Source organism: Hippopotamus amphibius, chromosome 13 (assembly GCF_030028045.1).
Source record: "Hippopotamus amphibius kiboko isolate mHipAmp2 chromosome 13, mHipAmp2.hap2, whole genome shotgun sequence".
Classification (NCBI taxonomy): Eukaryota; Metazoa; Chordata; class Mammalia; order Artiodactyla; family Hippopotamidae; genus Hippopotamus; species Hippopotamus amphibius.
The window spans coordinates 573,625-590,329 of record NC_080198.1 but is presented as its reverse complement, the minus strand read 5'-3'; the positions used below and the strand labels follow the sequence as shown (position 1 = coordinate 590,329).

Sequence of the window (16,705 nt, the reverse complement as noted above, 5' to 3'; positions counted from 1 at the left end):
CCCCGCACCTCACCTCGCTGTCCCTACAGCTCTGAGTCACCCACTGCCCCGCCTCTAGAGACCCTGGATCCCCCCCAGCCTCTGGAGCACAGCCCCTGCCCCAAAGATCCCAGCCCACCCAGCACGGGGAGGCCGGAGCCCAGTGGGGACAACACCCAGGCCCACAGGGGGCTCCCCGTGGACGCCCGGGAGGACACCAGCGTGCAGCTCGGTCAGCGAGCGGAGACAGGACTGAAATACCAGGTGCCCCGGCTGGAGGCTGACCCCTCCGGGCCGGGCCGCTCCGGGCCCAGTGCCCAGGACCCCGCGGGACGCAGAGCCGGCCCTCAGCTCCCCCGCTCTCCCTCTGACGCTGGTGCGCTCGCAGGAGGCCAGAGGCCTGAGGAGCGCGCCCACCCTGGCGGTCCATGCCCCAGGGGCCACCCGACCCAGAGGGGACCTGGACTGGACCCCCCCGCCCAGCTGGCTGGCCGGCTCCTGCCCGGACGATGCGGTGCCCCCCAGCTCCCGCGGCCCGCAGCCCACGCCCCACGCGAGGGGCGTCAGCGCCCCCCCCCCCCCGCCACCGCCCGGCTTCAGGCCTCCCCCTCGAGGCGCTGCCCAGACTCCTCCACCCTGAGCACGCACTGCCCCACGGGACGCGTGCAGGAGGCCAGGGACACTCACGACTGGTGGACGCTGCAGTTGTAGAAAACGAAGTCCACGGACGCAAACTTCTTGCCCGTCTCCTTGGACTTCAGGTAGAGCTTGACCACCCGCTGGTCTCCTGCACAAGCAGCACGGGCCCATCACTGGGCCCCGGGGCCGCCGAATCCAGGAGCCCCGCGCAGGGGAGACCTCAGCGAGGACCCTCACAGCCAGCAAGGGCACAGCCCCCACGCCAGCCCCACAGCCCCGCGGCTCCGAGCCCACGCGCAGCGGACAGGGCCTGGGCCAGCGGCACCTTCCCTCGCTGCCCTCCGTGCTCACCGCGGGACGCCCCCTGCTGTCCCAGGGGCCGTCCACCCCGACGGGAGGCCCCCGTGCCGCCCCGCCCGCCCCAGGGCCTCACCCTGGCCCCGTGTGATGGGCGCCAGCTCCCGCGCGGAGGGAGAGCGACAGCGGACCCGGCCGTCTTCCAGGACGCCCTCGGACTCGGTGAAGTCCTCGAAGGAGCAGCTGACGCCGGCCGAGAGGTCAGGCACGTTCCAGGCCTGCAGCACGAGCTGGGCGGGTGGGGGGAAGGGAGCGCGGTGAGCGGTCGGTCTGCGCCCGGTCCTTCATCGCCACCCGCCTCACCCCCGGGCAGCCACGCTCACCGGAACCTGCGACGTGGTCACGGACACGTTGCGGGGCTGCACGGTCAGCTGCACGCACTGCAGCAGGTCTGCGGCGAAGCGCTGGGGCTCGGCCGCCCGCGCGCAGGCGTCCTGGCGGGAGCAGCTGCGGGCAGAGGCGCAGGGGCTGGGCTCGGGCAGGAGGCCGGGGGGGCTGGGCTGCGGTCCCCCGGCAGGTCACAGCGGGGCTGCCAGGCCCTCCCCCCGCCACGTCCCGTCCAGGCTCACGTGCTGTGCAGGACACACCAGCCGCAGTGGGGGTCCCGTGACCCCAGGCACAGCTCACACGACGTGTACTGCACGCAGCTCTCCACGGGCACCCGCGTCACCTGGCGGGGGGGGCCTCGGCGTCAGCCCCCTCCGGGCCCATCCCTGCCCCCCCCCCCCCACCGGGGAGCCCCCGTCTCAGGCCTCCCTGCCGCTTGGGCTATTCGAGGGCCAGCCCTGGGTGCCCCTGACCTGGCCGCGTCAGGCCAAGGGGACCGGCCCTCTGGGGAGTCTTCGCTGCAGGCGGCAGCTCTGGGCAGTCCCCCCAGCTCTGCGCCCCCCTGGGCGGCGCAATCCCCTGCACAGGGCCCAGCTCACCCCAACCTCGCCTGCGGGGCCCCGATGTCCGAAAGGCAGGGTAAGCGAGTGACCCGGCCGCGGGATGAGGCAAAGGAGCAGGGAGGGGCCCGCAGGGAAGGCAGGCCTGGCCCCACGTGCCCCGCTCTGGCGGCCCTGGGTCACCAGGTGGCGTGAAGGGCAGGGGCAGGCTCCAGGCAGGCTGGAGCAGGAACACAGGGCGTGGCCTCGACCCGCTGGCCAGGCCGCAGCCTGGGAGCTCAGGGCCCCGGACGCTCGCCCCACTCCCACACGCTGCCCCGAGGACGCTCTCACCGCGTGTTTGCTCCCGCGGGCGCGCAGGCCTTCCGGGAGGGGGTGTGAGTTCCAGACCCGGTCGGGGCCACCCCGGAGGCCCGCCCCCGGGGCACCCACCTGCTTTTCCGTCATGGCGTACAGGTACCGGCGGTCAGGGCTGAGGACCAGGTCGCGCAGGATGGGGCTGCCCTCCTGGGCCACCACGCTCTCGTAGGCCAGGGCCGGCCGGCCGCCGGGGCTCGCCAGGTCCACCAGGAGCTACGGCAGTGAGACCCACGTGGGGCTGCCTCGTCCCTTCCTGCCCCAGCCCGCTCCCCGCGAAGGAGACCCTCCCGCAGCCGTCCCCCCGCCCTCGAAGAACAAGGCCAAGGCCCCCCCCCCCCCCCCCCACAAGGAGCCAGTGCGGGACCAACTGTGGCCGGAAGCCTGGCCTTGGCCCAGCCCCTTCGCCAGGCGACAGAAGCCACAGCCCAGCGATGGGGGCCTCTGGGGGCTGGAGAGAACCACAGCCCACCACCCACCACCATCGTGAGCTGCACGGCCACACCCAGGGCAGAGGGGGCAGGAGCCCCAGGCAGGCTTCCCCCGGGCCAGGCTGTCTGTGCAGAGGGGACGGGACACGAGGAGGTGCCGGCCGCAGGGGCGTGGGACGTCCAGCACGGCCAAGGAGAGAGACCCACAAAGAGAGGCCAGGAGCCTCCCGGGCGGGGGGCAGAGTGAGGGGCCGGTCCGAGAGCTGGGGCACCCCCGGCAGGAAGGCAGGAGTGCGGACGGGAGATGCGCTGGCACGGAAATGTATTCTAAATCCCGAACAAGCTGGGCGCTAATGAGCCAGCTCTTCTCCGCAGCTCGCAATGCTGCAAGTATTTTTAGTTGCTTTTACCAAACAAATGTATTTAATTAACAGCAAGACCCAGGGGGCTTTCCAGAGACGGGACTCACGGGGCGGCGTCACCCGCGCACCCCGCGGGCGGGCTCCCGCGGCTCAGGCCCTGCTCCCCAGGCCGCCGTGGGGCCCGGCCCAGCACCCCCTCCGCCCCACGCTGACGGGATGGGGCAGGGCAGGCCCGGCGGGCAGGGCCAGCACCCCTGGCTCGGGCCAGCTCCCCCAGGGGCTGGGAGAGGGCGGCCAGCCTGGCGGAAAGGGCGTCTGGGGCTGAGGCCATGGGGGGGGGGAGGGGAGGGGAGGGGAGGGGAGGGCCGCATTCCTGCGAGCCAGAGGCCACCCCCCACATCCGCTCAGCTGCCGCCCCGCCAGGCAGGCGGGCTTAAGTCAAACCAGACCCGGAAGAGTCCAGCGCCTGCTGGGAGGGGAGGGGAGGGGAGGGGAGGGGAGGGGAGGCCGCTGGTGCTGAGCCTAGAGCTGCCCCAACAGCCCCGGGGGGGGGGGGGGGGGGGGGTGCCGGTTGGGGGCGCAGCAGCCCAGCCTTAGCCCCTGCGGGCAGGGCCCCAACCTGCACCGGCCGCCCCCCAAGCTGCTGCCCTGTCTCCCAGGGAGCGGACCGGCCCACGCCGGGGAGGCCAGGCGTCCGGCCTCTGCACCCACACTGCCTGGGCCCGGGCCCGGCTCCCCGCCTCGGCGATCCCCCACCCCCCACCCCCCATCCCACCCTCCCCGAGCCTCTCAGCCAAGGGTGCCCAGGTGGCCAGGCCCGGCAGCAATCACCAAACCCCAGGAGCCTGGCACACAGGCCCAGCAAGGCCGGCCTGGATGACCGGAGGGCAGGGCACCCGTGGGGACCCGGAGCGCCAGACCCATCTCAACCCGAACGACCCAAATCGGGGCTCGTTCCGCCTCTCCCTGCCGGCGCCTCCTGCAGCCGCCTGGAGCCCAGGCCTGACTCTGCCCACCCCTGGGGCTCCTGGGACGCCTGCCCTGGGGCTTGTCCCTGGGCTGACCACACCCCTGGCCCTAGTGCAAGGGCCGCTCAAGGGGTGCTGAACTGGGGCACTGCCGGGCCCCAGCCTCTCCCACCCAGAGCCCGGGGGCCTGACCCTCCCCACTCAAAGCCGAGGGCACGGAGGGAGGTGGCCCAGGGAAGGCCACGTGGGGGCACACCCTGGGGGAGTGGGGGGGCCAGCTCTGGAATGCCCCGCCCCCAGGCCTGCCGCGCCGACCCCCTCAACAGGTGTCTCCCAACAGCTGCGTGGGGAGCGTGCCTGTCCAGCTGTCCATCTGCCACGCGCCCGTCCACCACCCACACACCCGGCACTGGGTGGCCCCTGGCCCTGAAACACGCAAGGCCCCCCACTTCTGGAGAGCACAGAGCAAGTGGGGTGCCGGGGAGGCACGGCCCACAGGCCAGCGGGTGGACGCGCCCCACGCTGTGCGCTGGGCAGCCCCGTCCAGGCTCCGCAGGAACCCCACAGGCACACGTGAGAGTCAGAGGCTTCCAGCCAGTCTTAGGGCACAGCCTGCCATGACGATTGTTTTTTGGGCTGCAGGGCCCGGGCAGCACAGACAGGTAAACTGAGGCCCACGAGGACCTGCCAGAGAAACCCAAGGCCCCAAGCCGCCAGCTGCACCTGGGGACGTGGGGTCTGCTCCCAAAGCGGAAGGAGGGATGCAGGAGGCCGGCAGGAGGGCACTCCAGGCAGAAGGGCGTGCAGGGCAGGCATGGGGCCCGGCGGCCGGCAGGACAGCAGGACGCGTACCGCCGGCAGCGCGCGTGCGCCACACCCCTGCCACCCGTCACTCGCGGGCCACCCACCTGGGGCGGCCACCCTGGGCAGCTGGGCCTGCAGAGCACACAGGAGACCCCGCATCCCCTGGCACCCCCCCGACAGCCAGCTGTCACCTCTGTGCCCTGCAAACCTTCCCCAACTACCGGTCGAGAGCCCTCCCTCCCCAAACCCAGCTCCGTCTCCCTGCCTACAGGAATTCCCACCCCCCCAGCCCAGACGGCTTGAGGGGAGCCATCCCGCCATCCCGCTGCCCAGGCACGGCTACCAGGCTGCACCAGGCCCAGGAACCCACCATCCTGGCTCTGGCCCAGGCCCTCTGACCCTGCTCGCTCCACCACGGGGGGCCGTCCCGTCCCTCCGTACAGGGGGCGTCCCCTGGATTCTGAGCTGAGGCACAGGAGCTGTTAACGCCTCCAGGGAGGGGCTGGGCGCCAGCAGCCTCTGGGAGCCAGGGCCAGCAAGGCGCCATGCACCCACCACACCCACAGGCCCACCCCACCCCAGACAGGCCGGGGGAAGGTTCACCCCCGCAACCCCACAGCAGCACCCCCGACGGGTCCTGCACAGGGACCCCTGCCCAGGGCCAAGGGGAGGCAGCCCCTGGCCCTGGGGGCTCCGGCCCTAGGCTGGCCCAGCCGGCTGCCCCCACACCCATCACTGCGAGGCCCTGGCCAACGGCTGCGGGCAGGCAGCTGACGGCCCGGCCAGGTCAGCTGTCTGTCCAGCCCAGAACCAACAAAGGGTCCATTCTCTGGGCCGAGGGCGGGTGGGGGCGCCGGGGAGGATGTCTGGGCCATCCAGGCTGCCTGCCAAGGCCGGCACGCGCCCTAGCCGCTCGGAGGCAGGGGGCTGCCCAGCTTGGCCGCTACTGAGAAGGGAGAGTCCTCTGTCCTGCCCACCCCAAGACAGCAGCGCCCATGCCTGTTTGCTCTGGCTCAGCCGACTCCTGGGGTCTAAGCGGGCGTGGGGGTAGAGGGGAGTACAGGCCCCCGGCGGGGGGGGACACGCAGCGGACGTGGCAGCAGTCAGGGGCCACCGCTGCGCTGGGACCTCACGGGCACCCCCTCCTCCTGCTCGCAGCCTCCAGGAGGCAGGGTGGTCCTGGGAGGGGCTGCGCGGGACAGCAGCCCCCGTCACCCGCTCCTTCCCAGCCAGGGCTGGGGCCCCCCGTGGGCCCAGCTCCCAGACTCCTCCTCACCCCTCACAGGCCACCGCAGCATGCCCCCGCTCTGTCTGGGGGCAGGTTCCAGGCCCCTTCCTGGGTCCATTCTCAAAAAGGCCAAGAGGAATTTGATCCTGGAAAAGCAATTAGCAATTTCCTCTTGGCAGTAATTGGGGAATTAAAATATGATTTTCAGGAGGCCTGATGGTTGTAACTGGGCCAGACACACCTGGGGAGGTTGGGGGCGGGTCCAGGAATCTCATCTTTCCCATCCTCAACCCTCACACACACAGGAGAGCAGAGACCAGCCATCGCAAGCAGCGGTCTTCCCTGACCCTTGGTTTCCTCACCTGCCCCCAAACAACCCACTCACAGGACTCCGAGAATCAAACAACGCACAGCTCCTCGTGCGGAGGGGCCAGCTTGCTCGGAGCCGCTGGGAGGTGGGTGGGCAGGCCCCCAAGGCTGGGCCCTGCCAGGGAGGAGGTGCCCGCTGTCCCAGGGCACCTGCCGCACTGTCACGCAGGCTGCGCTGAGCTGGGCAGGCAGGCCGCAGAGCGCGCGCAGCCTGCCGTCCCGTGCCAGGGACGCCGCGGCCGGCAGCGGTGACCACCAGCCACGTGTCCCTGCCTCACAGCCGAGACCCAGCCACCCACTCAACCCCACCTCCACCAGCAGCCGACGCAGCCCCGCACGTTCCTGAAACCAGCACGGCCCGCCAGCTCTCCGTCCCGAGGCCAGACCTCCGCAGCCCCTGCTGAGCACGCAGGGTGACCGGGGACGTGTCCTCCACACGCAGGGCAAAGCCCCGCCCCCCTCCCGGCAGGGCTGCGCCCACCCCCAGCGCACACTTCCCCGCGGCCGCCCCAGCCCCCGCCTGTTCCCCACCCCTGTCCTCCACCCCCAGCACGCAGCACCGGTTCTCCCCCAGGCGCCCCACCGCCGACTCCGGGCTGTGCCTGAGCAGCCAGACCCCACAGGGAGGTGGGTCTGGGACGGGACCCCCGCGGGCAACCCCGCCGGCGCCATTGCGGGGCCCTGGTGCAGCAGCAGCTCTGGGCTGAGGGCCTGAGGTGGTCTGGGCAGACCCAGGGGGCGACCGACAGGTCCCTGTGCCCACTGGCTTGGCCCACCGCAGCCAGCCGTGCCCAGAGAGAGCGCGTCACGTCGTCCAGGCCACAACGGACGGCGGGGCGCCACGCGATGCCACCCGCAGGGTCCGGGACCCCCGCCCTCGCTGGGCAGGGGCCGCGCACCCACGGGCCCCGAGGGCACAGCAGCTGAGACGTCAGGGAGCCGCGGCGGAGGCCCCTCCCTGCCCGCTGACCACTCCTGGGGGGGCCACGCGCAGGCTGCACGCTGACCGCTGACCCCCCACCCCCACAGGGGCTGGCCACGCACGCAGAAGCAACGCCACGCTCGCTCCGGAGCAAAGGACAGCCGCCAGCATCTGCAGCACAGGACCCCCAGGCGTGACGCCGCACGGACCGCCCGCAGCTGCCCGCACGGCAGAGATGAGTCTCGTATGGCGCGGAGCAGAGAGAGCTGGGCGACGCGCTGGGGGACACGGGGACCCTCGGGAAGGGCCGTGATCGGGAGGGGCCCGGGGGCACGGTGCCTGCACGCGCTCCTGTGGTGCTCCCTCGGCCGGGCACTCTCCCGCGGGGGTGTCCCCTTCAGAGCGTTTGCCGGGGACCCCTGCCGCCCCACCTGCCCCCAGAGCCCGCGTGCACACGCTCAGGGCTTGCGTCTCAGCACCGCAACAGGCAGGCCACCGGAGGGCAAGTCGCTGGAAGTCAGTGAGTCCCCCAGACACACGAGGTGGGCCCCACGGGGCGCAGGCAGCAGGCTGGGGCCCTGGCCCGGTCCCAGCGGCACCTCTCGAGGGGTCAGCGTGCCCGGCCGCACGAGGCTTCCCCCACCCACCGCCCCCACAGACGCACCAAGCAGGTGGGTGGCCCGGGGTGGGGAGGGCCCTGAGCAGGGACCTGGGGAGAAGCTGTCCCGACGGCCCCGACACAGGGTCCCACCCACCGTCGCTTTCCGGGTCTCTGGGTTTCAGAACCCTGCAGGTGGAGGTGGGGGGAAGGGCTGCCTCCGTTCAGCGAGAAGCCTCCAGAGACGGAGTCTCTGGAGGGTGAGCGGTTCCCGTCCCGGTAGCCCGTCCCGGTAGCCCAGGCGCAGAGCTGCACCCAGCAGGCCCTGAGCAGCCCCGCGGAGCACGGGTGCCCGGGGGACGGTGGCCGGCCCAGGCCGGCACAGGTCCCCGGGGGGACAGGGCCCCGCCACCACAGCCCGCGGGACCACGCGCAGGCCGGTGCCCACCTGCCAGAGGGCCCAGCCTGGGACTCCAGCTGCACTGCCCTGGCACGGGGCGGGGGGGGCCCGAGATGCTTTCTTAAGATGTAGGTTAACGGCCAACACGTAACACTCAAGAGATCTCACACAGCACACAGATTTCCAGACTCTCAAACGACCGGCTGCTCAGGCAGACGGGGCCGCGTTCCTGCCTGGCCCGGCCACCAAGCGGCAGGGCTGCGCTTGGATAGGGCCAGCTGTGTGCCCAGCCCAGCCCCGGCCCTGCAGCAGGGGCAGGACAGGTGCCCTCACCAGGCCCACGCCGCCGGCTGGGGAGGGGCAGGGTGGGCACCCCTGGCAGGAGTCCAGGGCCTGTGCCCCCCCACCCGCCGCGGGCATCCAGGGGCCTGGAGGCAGGGGTGCAGGGCGGGGGTCTGGGGGTGTCAGCCCAGGAGGACGACGGCCTCTGTCGGGGTTGGGGGGGCAGGTGGTGGGCAGGGCCTCTGGGGAAGGGCAGGGGCTCGGGGGCACCCCCGCCAAGCCCTCAGCAGCTTGAGTTGGCAGCTCCTAAATTAATCGGCTGTGATTTTACACAACACCGTTTGGAGGTGGCCCAGAGCCAGCCACGTCCCTAGGGCTCCCCAGTTGCTTTTTAAAGCCCAGGAAGGAGCGGGTGTGGGGAAAACAGGGGGTGTCAGTGCAGCGGGTCTGCCCCGGGCCGAAGGTGGGGGTGCGTGCCCAGGCCCAGGCTCCCACGGGGGGCAGGCAGAGAGCGGGGGGCAGGGAGGCGACGTCCGCAGCCCCCACAGGGGGGCCAGGCCTGGGCAGGGAGGGCCCGGAGCTAAGCCCCGGAGAGGGAGCCGGGGGCCCCGCCCTCCCCAGGCCCGAAGGAGGCAGCCAGGCAGGCCGGCAGGGACGGGGCACCGTGCTGGCCGCAGCCCTCCCTGCCCTGGCTCCGGCGCCTGGACCACGGCCACCCCCAGCCCCCGGCCAGGTCAGGAGGACACCGGAGGGACGAGGCAGGGGCGGGAATTCTGCCGCCCAAGGCCAGGCCCAGCCGGGGACAGGCGTCCTTCAAGCGGGTCAAGGCTGGAGGCCTCGCGTGGGGACCTCAGGAGGTCAAGGAGCCAGCAGGCCGAGGGCACGAGAGCCCGGGCCCAGGGCAGGGAGGGGACACCCTGGCCCCCCGGCCCCCATGCTGCCCCGGGGCCCCGGGGTGGGACAGGGCCACCCACGCGCACGGGTGCCCCGGCCAGAGGTCCCCTCTCCACGCGGGAGGTGCGTGCAGGTGGGAGGGGCGCGGGCGCAGGGCCGGGGGCCGGGCCTCAGGCCAGCCGGGTCTGGGCGCTGCTGGCCCCACACACCCCAAAAAGGGTGCCGTCCACTCACGTGTGGCACATGGTGCCCGGGGGCCCTGCGGGGGCGGGAGTGGGGGCGGGCCAGAGGAACCAGGGGGCCTGAGCGCGGCCTCCTCACCCCCGACGCAGCCTCTCCTCACGGGAGGGCCCGGGCCACCTCCGTGGTCCACGCTCAGGGCCGCGTGGGGCGGGCAGGGAGGGAGGCCGGGCTGGACTAACCCGTTCTCCCAGCTCGCAGGGTGGCCTGTGGGCGAAGACGGTGCCCAGCCAGCTGCCCGCCGGCCCACCGCCCGTCAGGCGGGCCCCTCCCAGCTCCGGGAGACCGGCGTCTGCTGGGTGACTGACAGGCTCCAGGGCCCCGCGGGAAGGTCCCCACGCGCTTCGCCCACGACCCCACCCCAGGGGGGTCCTGCTGCCGCGGGGGAGGCCCCCACCAGGCACAACCCGGCAGCGCACAGCCCCGGGGGTCCATGGCCCTCTCCTCCACTCCCCCAGCCCCAGGGCCGCAGGCAGAGGGCTGCAGGCCGGGCGAGGCCCCGCCCCCGGGGAGGGAGAACGTCCTACACCCCGGACACGGGTGACACCCGACCCCAGGGCCGGACGGCGGGTCACGGGGGCCGGCCGGCCACGGCCCCACTGGCCGCGAAGCGCAGCGCGCGGAGCTCCACAGCCCGCGGCCCAGGGGGCCCTCCGTCAGCAGGGCCCCCGCTGCCCCACGGCCGCTCTTCAGCTTCATTTCACAGACGGGAAAGCTGAGGCTGGGGGAGGGCCCTTCCCAGGTGCCAGAGCCAGCGGGCCGGGGGGCGGGGCTCCCGGGGCACCAGCTCGGCAGACAGGAGCCCCGCCCCCAGGCGCCGGCCCCGGGCGGAGCCCAGGCAAGGCCCTCGCCGGCCCCGGGCCCGGCCCCCACCCCCGGGCGCACGCCGGCCACGCTGTGTCAGCAGGGGACGCGGGACAGCTGTTACTCCATCCACCAGGCCCCGCCCGGCACGGGCCCCCAGGGCTCCCAGGCCCCGCCCCCCGCCACGGCCCCACCCACCCACCCAAGCACCGGGGCCTCCATCCCAGGAAGCCCACCCTGCCCAGCTCAGCCCCGGCTCGACTCACTGCCCGCCGGCAGACAGGGGCCCGGAAACACGGCACGGGCCCCACCCCCGCGCCCACCCCAACCCCAGGAGCTGCCTCCCGGCCGGTGGCGGTGGGGGCGGGGGCAGCACCCTCGTCCTGCCCTTGGCCTTGCGGGCTCGGGGGGCGGGGCCTCCTCCGCAGCAGAGCGCTGCCTCAGCAGCCACCGGAGCCCGGGGGGGGGGGGGGGGGGGGGGGGGTGTGCCCTGCAGGCCCGCCCCCGCCCCCCCCACAGCCTTCCCCGAGGTCGCGCCCTTGGGGAGCAGGCCCGCCCCGCCCAGGACACAGGCCCCCAGGGGGCGCGAGGGGACAGAGGCGGGACCACGGCGCGCGCCCGCCTCCCGTCCGCGGGCGCAGAGGAGGCGGCGCGCGCCCTGCCGGCCCCAGGCTGACCTTGCGGATGCGGCCGCTGCGCGTGCCCACGAACACCACGGTGCGGCCCCGGTAGTCGTAGGCGGCCACGGCGGTCAGGCCGTCATCCTTGTCCACGAACAGGGGCGTCCCCTCGATGGTGACGGTGCCGCCCAGCGGCTGGTTGAAGTCCTGCCCGCAGAAGCCGTCGTCGATCTGGAGGGGCTGGGGGGGGGGGGGTCAGGGGTGAGCCCAGGCGCCGTCTCCCTGGGGGCCGCTCGGCCAGCACTGGCCAGCTCCCCTCGGCGGGGCGGGGGCCCAGGGGCTGCCCCGCGACGCCTGCACAGGCCACACGTGGGGCCTTGGCCTGGGAGCAGCCCGTACAGATCTGGGGGTCAGGGATTCCCGGACCCATCTGACAGGCGGGGAAACCGAGGCCCCAGACGCCGCTCGAGGCCCAGGAGCGGGTGCCCGGGGTGACGGTGGGGCATCTCTCACACCCACCAGGCACAGGCCCCGCGTCCACCGCAGGCAGCCGGGGGACGGGGAGGGTGGAGAGTGCAGGCCTGCTGCACAGTGCGGGCCACACAGGCAGGCGGCCAGGGTGCGTGGGGCGCTGGGACGGCCCATTCAAGGCAGGACACAGGCTTAGACCTCACAGGCAAAGGGAGGGGCCGCTGAGAGGCGGCTGCGGGCACAGCGTGAGGTCCCGGAGAAGGGCCTGGAGCGGGACGAGGCGGGGTCTAGGCGGCTCCCCTGCGGCAGGCCGCCCGCCGGCGCAGAAGGGGCAGGGGCGGTGGGGCCGGGCTGGGCTGAGGGGCAGAGAGACCCGTGGCCGTGTGAGGAGCAGCGGGGCCCGTGCCCAGGAGGGGGCCGGCTGTGCACACGGCGCGCGCGGCACACAAGCGCCGGCCCCTGCCGGGCTCCCCACCTGCGCGAGAGAGACGGCATGCCTTCCTCGAGGGGCCGAGGGAGGACGGGCGATGTGTCAGCCTTGCACCCCCGTGGCCGCCGTCTGGAGGGCGGCCCTGACTGAGGCCCACGCCGGGAGGAAGGGCCATCCCACCTCTCTCCAAAGACACAGCAGTGCTGCTCCCAGGACAGAGAGGGGACAACTGAGGCCAGAGGAGGGCCGGGCTTCCCCTGGGCCACCAGCCAGTCCTGTGCATCAGCATCGGGGGCTGAGGCCTGGCTCCGGAGAGAGGGCCTCCACCCGGTGACCCGGAACCAGTCCCTTGCCCTCCCAGAGCCTGGGGTCTTCCTCGCAAAAACAACGGCTCCTACTGCCTGGGGGTGTGCAAGAGACAATCCCATCAAAGCACGTGGCCCCCGGCAGGGCCTAGAGCCGGGACCGCCAGCTACTGAGCACCCAGCCCCCGGGCACACAGGCCGCCCCCAGGTCAGGTTCATGGCCAGGCGCCTGCGGCAAGGGAGAGGAGAGCCCCTCGGCAGGACCCAGAAGGGGGCCGCTGTCTGGTGCCTGCCCGCCCCTGGTCGGGCCCCAGCTCGCCCCTCACTGGCCGTGTACCCTGGGCAAGTCCCCCCACCTCTAGGTGACCTGGTCTCCAAAACGGAGGCAAGATGGGGCCAGAACAGCGTCAGGCACGTGGCGCCGGGGGGCTCCATCCCGCAGCCACGGGGACATGGGGGCTCGTGGATGCGCTCACGTGGCCCCGTTTTCTAAACGGGAAGGACAGCCGCAGACCGAGGGCAGCCCGAGCCTGGGAGACGGGCCCCCGGGGCAGGGCAGGCACGTGCTCGGGGGCCCCCGGGGGTGGGGCGGGCGCTCACCGAGTTGATGCAGCCCAGCTCCTTGTTGAGCAGCCAGGGCAGCGAGAGCTTGCCCTCGCCACGGTAGCACGACCGGATGCGCTCCTTGATCTTCTCCTTGATGGCCCTGAGCGTGAACAGGCACAGCACCGACTCCCGGGGCGGCTTCACGCGGTTCTTCTGGCCCTGGGCGAACACGGTGAACAGCACGTCCTCGTCCTCGGCCAGGCCCAGCTGGCGGGCCAGGGCGCGGCCGGGCCGGCTCAGGTAGGCGTCCTGCACCAGGCGGTACTCCACGCCTGCCTGCTCGCAGCCGATGGGGAACTCCACGTAGGAGTAGAACTTGGGGTCGTCCACGCACAGGCGCACGATCTTGGACGTGAAGAAGTGCTCGCCGGCGGCGTCGGGCGAGGTCAGCTGCGTGTCCAGCTGCAGGGTGAGGTAGTACACGAAGTGCTCGCTGCGGAAGCTGTACACGTAGTAGATGTCGAAGGCCGGGAACTTGGACAGCGTGTCCGAGGGGATCTTGAGCTGCGAGGACACGAACTCGTCCTGGTACACGAAGCCGAACATCTCCGCGTCCTCCTCGTTGGCCATGAGCCGGCGGCTGGACAGCGTGGGGAAGTACTCAGACTTGCCGTCGATGGGCGTGCCCACGAAGAGCTTGGCCTGCGCCTGGCCGGGCGGCCCGGCGATCAGCACGCCGGCCATGCTGCCCGCCTCGCGCACGCCCGACAGGTAGTGCTCCTTGCGGTGGTGGGGCTCTCCCAGCTTGAAGAGGTCGTCCAGGCGCAGGAACTGGCAGATGCCCTGAGAGGCGCTGCCGCAGGCCAGCAGGCGGTTGGCGGCCTGGTCCAGCAGCAGCAGCTTGTTGACGTTGTCGGTGCTGCCCAGGCCGTGCGGGCAGGACTGCACGCTGGGCGGCGGGTAGCACTTCTCGTTGTCCTCCACGGGGCCCGTCACGTGCGCCCGCAGCAGCGTCAGGTTCCCCGACAGCTTGTAGATGCGGTTCACGGCGCCCACGTACACCTCGCCCGTCTGCTCGTGGACCACCAGGTGGGTGAGGGCCCAGTCGCCGGCTGTGAACGTGCGGAAGGGGGGCTGCGGACCCCCGCCCGCCCGGGGCGCGCCCCCGAGCAGCAGCAGCAGCAGCGGCAGCGGCGGCAGGGCCTGCCGGCTCGGACGTGGCCACGGCATGACAGGTTGGGGCCTCGCGCCAAGGCGCTCAGGTCCTGCAGGGACGCGCGCGACGGAGCTGGGAGCCTCAGCCCTGCGGGGAGAACGGGGCACGGTGCGTGAGCCGTGCAGCCCCCACGTGCCCACCACCCTCTGCGGGACGTCCCCCTTCTGAGGCGTCACCGAACCCTCTCAGAGAAGTCCGAGGTGCAGGGAGGGCACCTCCCCACCTGGAGCCCTGCAAGCAACAAGCCTGAGCCCGGGACGGGCGGGCAGCACGGGCCACAGGCGCTCCATCGCCGCCTAGGCCACCGCGGCCGGTGGGAGAGACGGACCCAGAACAAGCAGGCGGGTGACAAAGGTTCGGGGTCTAGATCGGGAGTCCTGCTGACACCCAAACGTGGAGGCCGTCACCCTGACCCGAGCCTCCCCACACCCAAGGGAGCAAGACCCCGGCTCCAAGATCCCAAGGTGGGGGACCCGCTCTCTGCCCAAGGCCCTGGGAAGTGCTACTCGCGGGCAGACAAGGACACGCCAGCTGGTGCCGGCAGAAGGCAGGCCAGGCCACAGTGAGCCCAGCCCCCGGCCCTGCCCTCTCAGGCCTTTTCCAGGAGCTAAGCTGTGTGCACCTCCCACCCATCATCCCTCACCCCAACGCCTACCCCACGCGCGAGGCCCCCAAATCCTGCCCTGGCCCCGCCCTCTCTCGAAAAGTCTCATGTCCCCACAGCCCAGAAGCTGGCCGTCGGGTGCCCGGTTAAACCTAGACTCTGTGGCTCTGCAGCCACGCGGCCCTGATGGGGGTCACTCCTCTTTGCCAGCCTCGGTCTCCCTGTCTGTGTGACAGTGGTGAGAACAGCTCCTCTCCCAGATGGAAGTGGGGAGGCCGGGGTGTCCTCTCAGTGCCAGCAGGCGTCCCGCCCTGGCCCTGCCAGTCACATCCCCAGATGTCCTGGGGCCGCAACCCACTCCTGAATGGAAACGGACCACAGCATGCCGGGTACCCGCTGCGGGCGGGCATTGTCAGGTGGCTCACACATCCTCTGCCCCCAGACAATGCCCCTCAGTTTACAGGTGGGGAAGCCGAAGCCCAGAGGACAGGTGCCTTCCGCCAAGTGCAGGCTGGGAGCCGGCCACAGGGCCTGTGGCTCTCTGCACCTCCGCGTCTGCCCCTGCAGCACAGGGCTCCTCTGGCTTCCCGTCCCCTCTCCCAGGACGCTCGTCCCTCGCCACCCACAGCCCTGCAGTCTCCGCTGTCTCCCCTGACCTGCTGCCTGAAGGCAGCAGTGCTCCTCTCCGTCACCCCTTTAATCTGGGGCACAGCACTTGCTAACGGTTCCTCTCCGTCACCCCTTTAATCTGGGGCACGGCACTTGCTAACGGTTTTGTTACGCGTGGTTCCCAGACGCTCACCTCACCGGACTGGCAGGGCCTGGCTCCGCGGTTTCCCACGAAATCCAAGGCCGGCCCAGAACCCAGCCCTTGTGAACGAACACACGGACGGCTGGGTCCCGGGCGGCGCGGGACCTGCTCCCTCCTGTCCTCACTCCACACGCCGTCCGTCCCCCACTGAACGCACACCCCGGGTGGTGGGGGGAGGGGGTGCTGAGGCTCGGGAAGTGAGGGGCCTTGGCCAAGATCCCACAGAAAGAGCACAGGCTGTGCTGCTGCAGGACCCCCACCCCAGGCTGCGAGCTGCCTTCCTGCGGGCTCCGCCCAGACACCCCGAGAACTGGGGCCGCCAGGGACCTCTCAGGCAGCCCCCACCCCCAGCTCAGGAGCCCAGGGCAGACCCGGAGCCAGAGAACAGGCTCCTCGGGGTGGCGGCGGGGCCTGGGCTGAGAGCCTGGGAACTCCAAAGAAAACATGAATCACTCACCGTTTATCAGTTCAAAGCAGGCCTGCAATTACCAGGGGCTGGGCTCTCCCCTCCTCCGGGATAATTATACACGTCTTAATGCAATTACGAGCCCTACTTTTTATATTAAACAGGAGGAACCCAGCTGAAGAAGCACCGTCCAAACTCCCGCCTGGCCTAGGGCCCACTGCCCCTCCCCCAACAGAGCTGCCCAAAAGGACCACCAGCCAGGGACACGGAGCTGCAGCCAGGAAAGGGGGAGCCGGGCCTGGGTCCTCGTGACTGACTGTGGGTGACTTCCCCTATCTGAGAGGCACGGGGCCCGCGGCTCGGATAGACCCAAGGCCACTCTGAACACTCCTACAGAAACCTGGACTCCCACAGGCCTCTGGCCTGCCCAGGAAAAAATGCATCCATTCCAAAGCGCCTGCTGGGGAGGACCGCGCTGGCTGGGGGAGGGGAGCCCCGACAGATGCAGGCTGCGGGCTGGGGAGAGCGGGTGGGTCGGGCTGGGGTCTGGGGAGGCCCTCCCACCTGCTGTAGGAGGACCAGGCCCGGAGCGGGCGGGGGAGGGGCAACTCGGCACAGAGCTGCACCAGCCAAGGCCAGGGGTGGGACCTGCGGGACCCCGCAGAGGGCAGTGAGAGTGACCGCAGCGCCCGGCACGGGAAGCGGGCTGGGCCTGGCCAATCAGAACCAGCCTGGCAAGGAGAAGCGGCCCGGAGCTGGCTGTGCGACTGGAGGT

The 16,705-nt window shown here is 71.9% G+C and overlaps 1 protein-coding gene across 1 annotated transcript in view; it reads right to left on the bottom strand.

Annotated features, from left to right (window-relative positions):
- The window catches only part of PLXNA1 (plexin A1), a 41,630-nt gene extending 25,340 nt beyond the window's left edge, over positions 1-16,290 (bottom strand). Inside the window, exons 1-8 of the mRNA XM_057704526.1 lie at positions 15,982-16,290; positions 12,948-14,196; positions 11,199-11,381; positions 2,295-2,435; positions 1,545-1,645; positions 1,299-1,422; positions 1,052-1,205; positions 667-766 (exon numbers count right to left, since the gene is read on the bottom strand). Of these exons, the coding sequence (XP_057560509.1) occupies positions 667-766; positions 1,052-1,205; positions 1,299-1,422; positions 1,545-1,645; positions 2,295-2,435; positions 11,199-11,381; positions 12,948-14,123 (1,979 nt within the window). The 5' untranslated portion in view covers positions 14,124-14,196; positions 15,982-16,290. The remainder of the gene's footprint in view (positions 1-666; positions 767-1,051; positions 1,206-1,298; positions 1,423-1,544; positions 1,646-2,294; positions 2,436-11,198; positions 11,382-12,947; positions 14,197-15,981) is intronic.
- Positions 16,291-16,705: the final 415 nt, after the last annotated feature.